Genomic DNA, 13,366 nt, shown 5'->3' on the forward strand with positions numbered 1-13,366 from the left:
GGGAAGTTTATTTTCTTACTTTGATTTATATAGATTTTGGACAATTTATATAGATTTTTTGGCCTGGATTGGAGGATGAGGTTGACACCTCTCCAACCCCACTGGTCAAACAAGAAGTTTATCAATTGTCTCTCCTCAAGAAAGGAATGATGAATAAGAAGAACAGTTTCCAAAACATCATTTTGTTTACGTGAAAATCTGTGAGAAACTCTACTACAAAAATGCCAACATCAGAAGGCTGAAAAAGATCAGGGTGACAAACAGCTGTAATTTTAAAGGAATTTTTTAACTTACTGTTTAAAGACACACTGGAGATGGCTTAGTCCAGGGGGATTTTTATCCAAAATGAAGAGATTCAGGCAGATGTTGATCCCAGCAAACTGCCCAGCCTGGTTTTTTATGTTTTATTCTGTAACTCAGCAAACTCTTTCATCATCTGCCTATCTATGATAATTTATAAATTAATATGAGCAGTGTGCTGGCTTTGGCTCCAGTTTCAAGTGTTAAATGAGTGAACTTGAGTGAGGATCTCGCCTGACTTGTCTCCCTTGTGTTTGATATTAGTACAGAAGGTGAGTACAGGACATCTGTGTCCTTTTCCAGGTCTATGGATGTTTTGAAGGGAAGGGACATGGGAGTGCAATGCTCAGGGGATCAGCTTCATAAAGGCTTCCATTGCTGCAGGATCTGAATCGTTTATGGGGTGGTTCCTACATCAGCCCTTCCCTACTGTGCCAAGGCTTGTATTTTTTTTAAGGTGTGAAAAGAGACCTGAAAGGGGGCAGAGATTTGTCAGAGATTTCAAGAGCAGCCTCTGGTGGAACAAACGTCTCGCAGGCGCCCAGACTGTGGGGAAATCCCAGAAAGCTGATTACTACTTCCCTTGAATGACCATATTTCCTACTGCACTGCTTGTCAGCTTCTCAGTTTGCAAAATTCACACTATAAATAACAGTGCAAACGTGGAATATTTTAAAAGATGGTGTCTCTTGCTGAGCTGTATTCCCCTGAATAATCCTGATGACTATTGAGACAAATCAGCTCTTTCAACTAATTTTTTTTTTTTTGCATGGGTTCTTCCTTTTCCCCCTGGATTTTTCTTTTATCAATATCTCTTTTTCTAAAATATTAATCATATTTGATCTTGCTTTTAAGTTACTTTATAATTAAGAGGAAAATGAATATTTTCATGAGTGAATGTCTTGAATTAATGTTCTTATCATTAAAAAGGTTTAGGTTAATGTATTTATATGTGCATCAATGTAGTTTCAACACTTTGTCTGCCAGTGTTTCTAAATAGCAATTAGAAAATATATTCAAAGTGTACTTGATTTCCAATGACTGTGCATAATAAATGGACATATGCTAAACATAATCACATATTTAAATGCATTAAACTGCAAGAATGATTTGGGATATTTCAGCAAAGCTCAGTGAAGAAGTATGGGAACTATCTGCAGTAATTGCCCTAGATTTAATTGTACCATTAAAAGCATGAGTGTTTATATCATAACAATATAATCTGATTTAGGAAGAACTTGCAAAACATGGTGAGTAATTGTAAGTTTTCTATAACCAGTATTATTTGTGTAGCAGCACAATGCTATTCCTACTCTTGTAGCAAGGGAAGTTCCAGTAAGATACCATTTATAAATATTTAGAACTTATTTTCTGGAGGTATAACATACTTGAGATAGAATGGATTAGATTTTTAGATCTTCACATTAGCAAAAAGGGAGCTTTTGTTAAAATCATAGGGAAAGATGGTCACAGAATAAAAACTTTATCTGACAAAAATATTCCTAAACAATCTTTGTGTAAAGTTAGTGCTTTCAAAAGGTAAAATTTAAATGAAAAATTTCTTTTTATCTTCCATTACCTAAGCAAAGGGCCTAAATCATTGTCTTAGGAACACTTCTAAGATTTATGGGCTTTTGGGGGGGTTTTTTGGGGTTTTTTTTCATGTGTTGAGCTGGAAAGACTGATGTCCAGAGATGACCCAAGGCAGCAGCTGCACTGAGGAGATGCTGGTTGGTGAGAGGCTCTTGTACATCAGGGTTGGAAGGTTATCACAGCAGAGAGAGGGATTTCAGCTCGAGGCCACGCAGGATACAGAGAACTCCAGTGTTAGCAATCAGAATTAGAGATACTTCAAGAAGCCTTTGGCTGGGTTTCAAGTATTTCAAAATGCCCTATTCTGTGTACACAGTGCTTTTAAAGTGCAAGCAGTCTCAGGAAGTAGATGCTGCCACTACTTTTTTTTTTTTTTTTTTTTTTTTTTTTTTTTTTTTTTTTTTTTTAAATAAGCTTCCATCGCTTTTTTTTAGATTAGATACAAAACTGGAAGGCAAAACAAACAGGCAACTTGACATAATTCTGAATTTCAGCACTATGCCACTGAGCCATCAAATAAGCAATAGGGGCTTTTTTTTTTCTGTGTTCTTCCTTGTTTTAAAACCAATTCAAGGTCATGGTTTGAATAGAAAAGTTAATTGGATTTGAGACACCATATGTTGTGGGATGCTTATGACATCCCTAATGAATGTTATAAGGGTACTACTTCCAAAAAAGTGTTGACATTAGCATTGTAATGACTGTTGACAGGAAAACTTTCATTAAGAGAAACATCTTGAAGTCAGTCTCATTTGATTTTTTTTTTTTCTTTCTCTCTTCCACCCATCATGATAAGATGACCACTCCTGAGACACAAAGGGCTTTGCTTACCTTGCCAGGCTCCAGCGTGTCACAATCACTCACTAGACTTTACCACCCCTTCAAAACACTTCCTGATTCACTGTGACAAATCCTACACTATAAAAGCAACCAGATTGCATTGCTGTGTGTCTCTTGTTAGTCATTTCACAGTATTTATGGTGCTGCTTGCACAGAATGTTATTCCTGCGCTCTGTTTTGTAAATCAACTACAGGTGAATTCTGTTAAAAGATAATACATCTTTAAGGCAGTAAAGTTTGGAGAAGTTTCTTTTTTTGTGTTTGTTTCTTTCAGTGTTTTTGTCTGAGAAGCATGAAGGTGATCTCAAATTTGTTCCTCTCTTGCTCAGCAGTGTAACTTTGAAGAATCCTTCAAGTAAGGAACCTTAATATAATTTGTGCAGGATCTGTTCTTCTAAGTGTCTCAAAGAAGCAAATTTCTTATTAATTTGTGAAAAAAAATCATAAAACTGCAAATAAAGAAAAAATATAGGAAAAAGAATTTGATACTGTTATTCTCAAGTGTTAACATCAAAGAGGTCATAAAACATAAAAAAATTCTGAGTAACCACGCAAGCAAACATCATAAAGAAGCAAGCTGTTACAGTTTAACCATCCAACCTCATTCCTGCTTTGAGATGTTTCCTTTCTCATCCATTTCATGCGGGTAGCAAGATCACATTCCTTTCCAAATCACAGTGCAGCATCAAGCCATTGTAAATAGAGCATGCACAGTTTAGTTATTGCTGGTTGCAGTGTCTCTAAACCTTGAACCTGGCCCCAAAGTTCTTCTGTTTCCATGGTTGCTTGCACAGGCAGGGAATGATAATGATCTGTCAAAATGGAATGTTGGAGTCTGCACTTGGGTAGAATCACTTCTGTGTTGGAAACTGCAATAGTTATGTGTGTGTGACACTGTGACAAAGGTAGGGAAGACCAGGCTGGTTGGCTTGTCCCTAATCCCTGTTTGACTGGCAGCAAGACACACCAAGCATTATCATCTTGTGGATTTTGCTCTCTGCTGTGGCTGCTACTGAAATTCTTGTGATGAAAACAAACTTGGAGGCAGGGCAGCACAAAGCTTTCCACGTGTTCTGGCACTCTGCCCCAGAAGTGGCAGTCAGTGTGGTTACTGCTGCTTCCCTCGATGTGCAGGGTGGGTGGGTGGTGAATCCCAGCAGTAAATCCACGGATGTGTGTCTGGGGTCTGGCACTCAGCCTGCTGGGGACTCTCCAGGCTGGCAGCCCCAGGCTCTGGGCTGTGCAGACGAGCCTCTAGTGAAGTGTAGCTCACACAGAAGCACAACACCCAGAGAGACACTGGCACAGGGGGCTAGTGGCTTCCTATAAAGTGTTATCAATCCCTGCTTGGAGAACTGAGCTGGCAGTTCCCCCTTTTGCTGTCTGTATGTGCATGGGAACCCAGACAATGCTGCAACTGCTTTATGAGCCAACCTCTTTTGTCTAGTTTAGAACTTCATCTATTTATTTATTTATTTATTTATTTATTTTTGATAGGACCAATTGCTGCTTACAGGCTGAGAGAATGGGGCTTTAAATGTTTGGTGGCAAAAAAACACCACTGCCCTGCTGGGAATTCTTTTGCTGTGCATAGGAAGTATCTGGGAATAGGAGAATCTGAAAGACACACTAATAATTAAACTAAGGAGCTGTCTGAGCTGCCAGAATAAGAATGACATGAGGAGAAAGGTGGTGGGTGGGCTCTGAGCTGAAATCCAGCACCAAGGCTGTGCATCCTCAGTGAAGCTGCACATGGCACTGAAATCCTTGTGCATTGTGGTGAAAAAAGACAGCATTGAATGACAGGTCTTTAGTAGAAATAAGTTGGTTTTTAGAATATTTAGTGATTTTCACCTGTTTTAGTCTCTTTGTTAGTCTGTTTTTTGTTTTATTTCATTGGCTGTATCAGCCTTCCAAAAGGCAGAGCTGTGATATTTCAGTTGAGATTATTTAGACTCCCTACAGAAACCTTACCTGGGATAACAACCATGTCCTCTGGCATTTCCCATGCTGACAGCAAAGTTTGTCCCCTGCGAAGAATTCTCTCTGTAAGACATGCAACATATAAGGAGTGGAAAGGGTCAGTTTCTGAAAGATGAAACCTGGAATTATTCCACAATTCTTCATCCTTTGTATTTGGAATTACGCAGGAATTCATCAAGACTTTTACAAGCTGAAGTCATGTTGGTCTGTAGTTTGGACTACATGATTTAAGAACTCAAAAGTCTTTCATAGTTCACATGCTTCCAGGAGAGGCCACTGCTTGAAGGAGGGCAGAGGCTCAGTGATTTTTAGCGATAGTCTTAGTTTAAGTGTCTCAGCTGCCCATCTGTGTGGGAGGAACATGGGCAGCAGTTGGGTGAAGTGTGTGTCAATGGAGTTCCATTTTTGTATCTTTTCTGCAGTTTGAGGAACGCATATAAATAAATGTGTAATGAGAGAGGCCTCCAGTATTGTGAAACTTTGGCATGAATGTCTGAAAATGTCATTATTACCCCTAGTGCTGTCAAATTTAAATTATATCTGAAGGGAGGCAGCAAGCTGTAATCAGCTTGCTGCTGTATTGCTGCATCATTAAGGGGAAAATTCAGGGCAGAGGGAAAAGATAGATGTTTTCTCCCAAATCCTGTTATCTGCAATTGTGCTTATGACTTTCTATGTTGTCTTAACACTCCTTCATAAGATTTTATTGCATATTTGAATAATAATATATTTCCTCATTATGTTGACATATTCCCTTCTCTTTACCATGTGGGGTTTACAATTGTTTTCTCATACAGCACATTAGCTTTGGCACTTATTCAGGAGTCCTCCAGGGCAGCTTTGCAGGGATAAACTTCCAGGGAGTCTTACTACTAAAGCTTAGGTGGTGCAGCAGGAGAGCAAGTGAAGGAAGCAGGAGGCATTTCTGGTGATTTCTTTGCAGTACCCTTGAGGAAGGTTCACAAAATCTTTGAGGTGGGTTCACAAAATCCTTGATGAGGCACATCCAAAATGCGCAATTGAAAAGGACATTCTGACTCCAGCTCAGCATCACCTTCCCCTGACCAAACATGGTCCTGGTGAATTTGGACATGTGCCATGGGTGCAAATACCTGAATTCTTCAGAAAGTGGGATGTGAGGTGTTGGCTGTCTCCTTGTGCTGGGAATGCCCACCCAAGGGTGAATTTCATAACCTTGACCTTCCTTCTGAGGCAGCTACACTATTCTCCACTGTTACTCTGTTCCCCTGGACTGACTTTTGGCTCCAGCTCTTTCTCCCCCAATAGGGGTAGGAGCACTTGCCTAAATTCATAAACTGTCAATGTTTGTGCTGTTTTTCTAATACTTTGGAGGATTTTTTTTCCCCTATTCAAAAAGTGTTATTTTTTTGTCCTTAGAAGATTTAGAATCCTGTTTTTCATTTTCTGTTCTGAGTACGTGTTTGACACATCTTTAGTTATTAGAATAGAACTTGACACTGTAGGAAACAGAAAATGTTTGCCTGCATTACATTTCATATTATAAATGGTATTTATATAGGCTCCTTGAATAATTTTACAGTGGGTTGTTCAGAACTGTGTTGAGCCATTTGCCATTAAATCAGCATCTCTTACAGTAAACTCTTCATGCTTTGTCAGCCACTCTATCTGGGGAATAAAATCTAATATAAAAAATCCAAACACGGGACAGTTATAGCTTATCTCCTTGAAAAACTTACAGTGTTTTGAGTTTAAAAACTAAATATCTGGATTTTTGGGGGTGCAGTGTTCAGTACTAGAGCTTTGAGATGCAATATAAAATGTGCAAAATGTCTGCCTTTTGCTACAAATCTGGTATCTGTAGTAAAATACATTGGCTATTTACAGGTTTCTTTTTAGTTCCTGACTTTTGGGGAAGGTTCACCTCCTGAACACTGTAAAATTTTCAGCTTTGTGTCTCAGTTTGAGACAAGTTTGGAGGAAACGTCCTGAAAGGAGCATCTCCTCTAAAGAGGGCAGGATTTGGCACTCCCTCCCCCACCAAGTGCTACCAAAGGAATTTCCTGGAGGAAAGGGAAAAAACCCTGTTTATTTAACACACAGAGTGCACACAGCCACAGGTGGAAAAATAAAATGAATAATGTTAGATATTAAAACCTTCTGGCTGCAGAGAAAGTTGTTGGATTTTAGAGTTCTGCTCAGCTTCTCCCGAGATCGGAGCCGGGATCCGGCGATGGTCTGTTCTCAGACTCAAGCTAAGCCAAATAGTTCCAGAAGTGTTTTCAGACTCAGTCCTGGCCTCTTCTAACTTCCCAAGCTGCAATCTTTCCAAACTCTTGACTTTCCTGTCAGGTGCTCCTTGCACTGTTCCCTTCAGGCACAGATGAAATAGGATTTTTGTTGCATTAAAGCTCCCTGCCTGTTCCCTCACACTTCTTGTGGTGCTTGTTCTTCCATTTGGTGCAAATTATTCCTTGGTGCCAGAACATTTTCTGGCTTCATCTTGCTTTCTGTGAATTTACATGTGGTAGAACGTGAACATTAGGTACGGGAGATCATGAGGCCGTGACCCCTCTCCAGACTGAAAGAAAAACCAACCTGAAAAATCCCTCATTATTCAAGAAGGTCAAACATGCACTGTGTGAACTTGTTAAACACATTTATTGAGTTCTTGACAGTAACCAAACACAGTGAATGACCATTATAAATAAGAAAAAAAGGCATTTGCTTTTACTTGGTCAGCTCCTGCTTTATCTGTAAAGAAAAATATCCCTTTCACCACCAATTTACAGGATTTAATGTTTGTCTCAAAAATGGCTTCAGCAAGGAAAATGACAATTTTAAACTAAGATATGTTTCAACTGCTTTCTGCTTCTGAGCCCAGTTCCTGTTAATGATGGACCAGAAAGTAAAGTTATAACACCTCTAAGTGCATTCCCGATTATCATTAACTCACTTCAATGGGCTGCAAACAAACAAATGAAGTAAAAAAGAAAGAAAAAAAAAAAAAAAAGAAGAAAAAAAGGAGAAAAACACAAATAATACATCCACAAGTAGTAGAGGCTTGTTATTTCAGAAAGGAAAAGAGAAATCAAAGCAACTTAACTAAATTAATTTGTTAAACACATTTATTGAGCTGTTAATAGTAACCAACACAACGTATGATCTGGTGTAAAACAAGAAACAGAAAATGGATATATTCTGATTTTGCCAAATCCTACTACATATATGTGACAGAGGGAAATATTTCAATTTCCTTTATATTCTGCAGTGATATATTTACAGTACTTATCTCTCAAAGTCTGTCCCTTTTTTAACTCAAATTAACAGAAAGATCATAACCTAGAAATAAGTTTCCTTACAGTAGTCTTGTTCTGTCTTGTCAGTATCCATGAATGATAGTGAAATAATGAGAGCTTTCCAAGGATTACTTGGCACACAGAACACAACTCCACTTTGATGCTGTACTGAGCCACCTTTCTTCTTTTTTTTTTTTTTTTTTTTTTTTTTTTTTTTTCAATTGTGGGGTGGGGGAGAAGAGGAAGAATTTCATATGTACAAAGGCTGAAAAGTCTTTCTTTGTGACTCTAAATTAGTTCAGGAAAATTGTAATCACTTTTACTGTAATACTTTCTCTTTGTTTTGTTTTTGTTTTGTTTTCTTTTGTTTCGTTTTCTTTTGTTTTGTTTTTAAATGGCCACCAGTCACATGAATGAATTTTGAGGAGTTTTCCAGTATGGCAGCTCTCTTCCCACAGCACATGGTGCATGTGAACCCAGAGAGGGAGGTTGGATGCATTGCAGATGATGTCAATTCCCAGAAGGAGCATTCCACTGAAGATTTGGATTCTGCCTGCTCTGTCTCATTTGAGGAGCCATTCATTTACTGGAAGAGAAACAAACAAAAACAATTATGCTTTAATAAACTCCAAATATGAGACTTGTCTAACACTGTGAATCAAATTGATTTAACACTGTATTAGGCACTTAGACAAAAAGTCTTCAGAAGTCCAGGCAGTTCCGTTTCCTTCTCTGTCTAGGAAAGAATGAAGTCTGAATGATGGTTTCTTTGAAGTACTAAACCACAGTCATCTGCCTTGCTGCTGAAAATGTGCTTCTTTTTTTTTCTCTTAGTGCTACTCCTTCATAATCATGCTATTACTGCTGTGAGGGCACTTCAACACCATTATTTCAGGCAGCACAGTTGTGTGCATGGGCTCAAAGATGCGTGAGGCACATTAAAGCTCAGTTGTAAGCCACAGCTGTGGCAGTATAAGGCTCAAGCTGCAGGTGACTGAGCTGCTTCATTGTTGATATCCACAGCTTGATACAACACTTGGCAATTTAGGTCTTTGTTATGGCAGTGCACCTCAAAAATGAAATTAAGTCTTATCAATTATTATTTTTGTTTGAGATCAGTTTTCATCCAGACTAGCTCATCCCCCCCCTTGTGGGTGAGTAAACCAGAGCAAAATATACTTTACTTCTAAAAAACATATTTAGGTGTCCCAGGCTCGTTTTTTGTCATGCTTTTCCTGCACAATTATTCATCTATTTCAAATGTGTGGCATTTGACTGACACAGTTATTTCTCCATATCTAGAGTTTTATGAGTTTTTATTTGTGTGCCTTGTTATGCCCTTGGATGTCTCAAAGAAAGGAGCTCAGTGAAAGCATAGAAAGGGTTATTCTGGAGGTGGAACATACCTCTATACTGTAGTTTCTGTGCTCTATTGTTTGGACAATCTTTTCCCTGTAAACTAAAGTTGATATTGGTTCGGATACATCGATTGTTGAGAGGCTGGACTGGTCTGAAATTGTCACTCATGCTCAGAAATATCTGTGATGGCTGGTTCTGGCTTAGCAGTCGTAAAGAATGCATCTATAAAGACAAAACAAGGGGGGTTTAGTACTGGTTTTTGCTGTAAGTAAGCAACATACAACACTATTAAATACATCAGTTAATAAATGGAAGTAAAAGAATTTCGCTGAAACAGAATTTCAGGAAAACAATTTAGCTTTGGCAGTTTGTAGTCAGAGTTAGCTTATAACCATTCCTTGTGTGCTCCTCTGTTTCTAAGCCCCATTTTAAATGAGAGTAACCAGTTCTGTGGGGAGCAAATGAAAATACTACTGAGGTGTCCTTGGGTGAGCCAGAAAGTAATGGAATCCACAGTGCTGGATGGCAGCAGCTGGTACAGAGCAAATTAACTTGATGAATGACAAGAGCTAATTTCCTGAATTTTGTAGCTATCAGTGTAGCTTTCAGTTGAGAAGCCACAGCTTTGGTTGGTGTTATTCAAGAACCAGGTAGGGGCAGGCTGGATGGGATAGAAAACTGACAGTGATGCTGCTGAAGTCATGAAATTAATGATGTTAAAAAGTGATAGCTTCTCTTTGCTGACAGGTCTGTCATGATACTGTCTGTGCTGTGACTGTGAGTGTTCCTACAGCAGACTCCAGCCTTTTTCTGAGATGGTTCCACAGCACAGAGGGAAATACTGAATCATCCTGTGCATCCAGCACTGGTTGGCAGAAATGGCTCTTACGGTGACTATGCAACTCTTAATTGATTCAAGTCAACCAAAATCAGAGAGGAAAAAAAAAAGGTTTCGAGTTACAAAACAGAAATCCTCAATATTTTGGTTTAAAGATATAAGAACAAAATATCTTCCAGGTCAGTGAACAATTTAAGAGGTTTGTTTGTGGTGTTTAATGGAGAAATCTGGTGGCTGGGTTTTATGTACTGGAAGGCTGTAACAGCTTCCAGGGAAAACTTGAGCTGGGCATTGCTTTTTCAGTCTGAGTCCACAACATAATTAGTAAGTATTCCACAAAATCTATTTGCAGCATTAATAATGGAGGATATAACTAAGTATTAATGGATGATGTGATTAACCATTAAAACATGACAAGGAGCAAGTATTGTGATATAGCAGCACACACTAGAAATATTCTAATCCTTATTTTGCACATTAATATTGGACTGAAAAATGTTGCTTGTAGGAAAATATTCAGGTCCTGTGTTTGAAAAGTTCACAATATTAAGCATTTTTGCCCGTGGTCAGCTGTGTCATTCTCCCGAATCACCCATTTAGAAAAGAAACAAAGTGCTTTCTCTGCCTCCAGACTAAACTGGACAGAAGGAATATAACAAAAATAAAACAGCTCAGGCCTTTAAAAGTCATTTTATTTACGATGTTAATATGATTTCAAATCTCAAAGTGATATTTAGGGTTGTTTTCTTGTTCCTCATTTCATTTCTCAGACCATATTTCTTCTGCTGCCTGCTTGGGGCAGGCAGATGGTGCTTCAAGTATTCCTTGGGGTTCCAGTATGCAAGAGAGGAAGTTTTAGTTCAGCTTACAGCTCTGTAGACAACTCACTGATGGAAACCCTGGAGAAGAGGGCAATTGGTGTTAAATTTGCTGTTTTCTGATGCCAGGCGTTGCAAGTTGTACAGAAATGTAGTTTTTGAGATTTTTCCACCGGTGTGTTTCCTCAACAGCTTCCTTTTGGATGTGAAGTTGTGTTTCCTCTTGCATAATTTCTGCTTCTCTCTGATAGGGGCTTCAATATACCAATCTGATTTTTCCAAAGGTATTTGTTGTGTGTATCCTGTAGTTTTATTCTATACCAGAAAGCACTGGCTGATTTAATTCCTAGAAGGCTCCAGACCCTGTATCTCTGTCACATTAATGTGCTATTGACATGTGTTTATTCAGACCCAGGAATAACCTCTGTTATCCTTAACAGTTATGTTTGCACAACACTGCTGTACTTGTTTTAGAGTCCCCAAGTAACTGTTCACAACATCAGAGAAAGATGCAGTTGTGAACAGACTGCTGGAAACTATTTTGTTCAAACCCTCACAGAAAACAGGGCCCCCCTCAAAGTTTGTATGTGTAGATACTGACAGAGCTCTATAAACAGTTAATATTTTTATTTTGACAAAAAACCTCTTCAGTGCTTCTGCAAACTGTGTAAATTGCATTCAGAAATCCTACAGCACAAGGGTTAAATCGAATGTATAGCTATAAATATTATGTTTAAAATTATCTTTTGTACCTCTCCTAGATTGATTGATTTGTAAATTGCTTTACCTGCATCCTTGTTATGTAGACAGGTTTGTTCATTATTATCCAGCTTGCTGTTTCATAGCAGGGTGGAATTGTCATTGACCCATCATATGTAATGAAACTAGATGTCTCTGGATAAAGTTCCTCAATATTAAGCCCCTGTAGTAAGTATGCATCATCTGGAGAACAAAGGAGGAAAACAACTCAGGTAAAAGAGTAGCATCAAAAAAACCCCCAAATAAATAAACCCAAGCAAAACAAAAACCAAACCAACAATATCACCCTTTTCATGTCTCCTAATTCCAGAACATGATGTTCAGTTTCACCAAAGAATGAAGTTGAACAGATGCACATTTCTGGATGCTCCAGCAGTTTAGACAAGAACAAGTAACACAAGTGACCTCCCTGACCCTGCTGGGTGCAGATGCACTGAGATTCCCATTCACACACTGAGAGTGAACACAGGAACTCACAGCAAACTGTGAGTCACATTTAGGGACTGGAGTCAAAAGCTTCTTAAAGTCGCAGTGATTGAGATTCAGAAGCCTTTGGAGAACACTGACTTTCCATCTTTTGGGGTGATCAACGATTTTTGCTCAACAAAGCCTCAGGAAGGCCAAGAGAGTTAAAACTTTCTTGCCCTTCTGGCACAAGAGGAAGCTGCAGTTAACACATGATAATAAGGGTCTATGAAGCCTCCTGGCCTTTCATGTGCACAGTGGCATGCCAGCTCCCTTAGAAAGCTGAACTCTAGGTGGAAAGCTTGCTGGGAAGCAGTAGCAGGGTCCCTGCCTTTATTGTAAGGCTCCCTGGGAATTAATGAGGTGTATTCCTCTGTAACAGAATTTATTCTGTGGATATGTACCAAAATATAATGAGATATGGTTATAACTTTCAAAATTCATCAGAGTTCCTCAGTGCTTTCTGTACTATCAGCATTATTTCTCTTTGGGTAAAGCTTGCCCTACAACACTTTTGGCAGTGCTGTCAAAGCCAAAATGCTAAAACTCAGATTTTCCTGCCAAATCTTCGGCTGTAGGAGCTCATCCACTCCGGGATAAACATATTTTATTACTGATACACGGCTGCTTGTGTGTATCTCAGAGAAAGCTGGGGTGGTTATGATTTGTAACACTGTGAGATCTCTTTGATTTCATTTGTGTGTGGTGTCTCCAATTTGGTTCGTTTGCAGAGGGAACATTAAAATGTAAGCAAGGAAAAGTGCACACTGAGGTGTGCTCCCTCTTTCAATACTCAGTATGAGCTGGCCTTGATTCGCAGAGAAAATCCAAATTATCAAGGAAGTGTATAAGAGCTAAAAAAGAAAGGCACAATTTAACTTGAATTTAACATACTGTAGCTGAAGGACATAGCTTAGATGAGCAACAGACTTATCTCATACAATTTAATGGGAAAAAAAAAAAAAAAAAAAGGCTGCAGACTATTGTCTTGGGCAGCAAAAAATCAAAGAACACAGACAGAGCAAATGTGACCTTGCTTTTTTATTTTAACACAGCACAGTCAACGTGGTACAGGGTTTTGGGGCAACAATATTGGCAGCATCAGTTAAAGTGCCAAGGTGAGAGTGTAGTGC

The 13,366-nt window shown here is 38.8% G+C and overlaps 1 protein-coding gene across 2 annotated transcripts in view; it reads right to left on the reverse strand.

Moving 5' to 3' along the window:
- Positions 1 to 7,337: 7,337 nt before the first annotated feature.
- Positions 7,338 to 13,366, reverse strand: part of CA10 (carbonic anhydrase 10) — a 175,495-nt gene continuing 169,466 nt past the window's right edge. For both annotated transcript variants that reach the window (XM_066332146.1, XM_066332147.1), the window contains 3 exons: positions 11,797 to 11,951; positions 9,401 to 9,575; positions 7,338 to 8,580 (listed from right to left, as the gene is read on the reverse strand). In XM_066332146.1, the coding sequence (XP_066188243.1) occupies positions 8,558 to 8,580; positions 9,401 to 9,575; positions 11,797 to 11,951 (353 nt within the window). In that variant the 3' untranslated portion in view covers positions 7,338 to 8,557. The remainder of the gene's footprint in view (positions 8,581 to 9,400; positions 9,576 to 11,796; positions 11,952 to 13,366) is intronic.

The sequence above is a fragment of the Sylvia atricapilla genome, chromosome 18 (assembly GCF_009819655.1).
Source record: "Sylvia atricapilla isolate bSylAtr1 chromosome 18, bSylAtr1.pri, whole genome shotgun sequence".
In the NCBI taxonomy this organism is placed as follows: Eukaryota; Metazoa; Chordata; class Aves; order Passeriformes; family Sylviidae; genus Sylvia; species Sylvia atricapilla.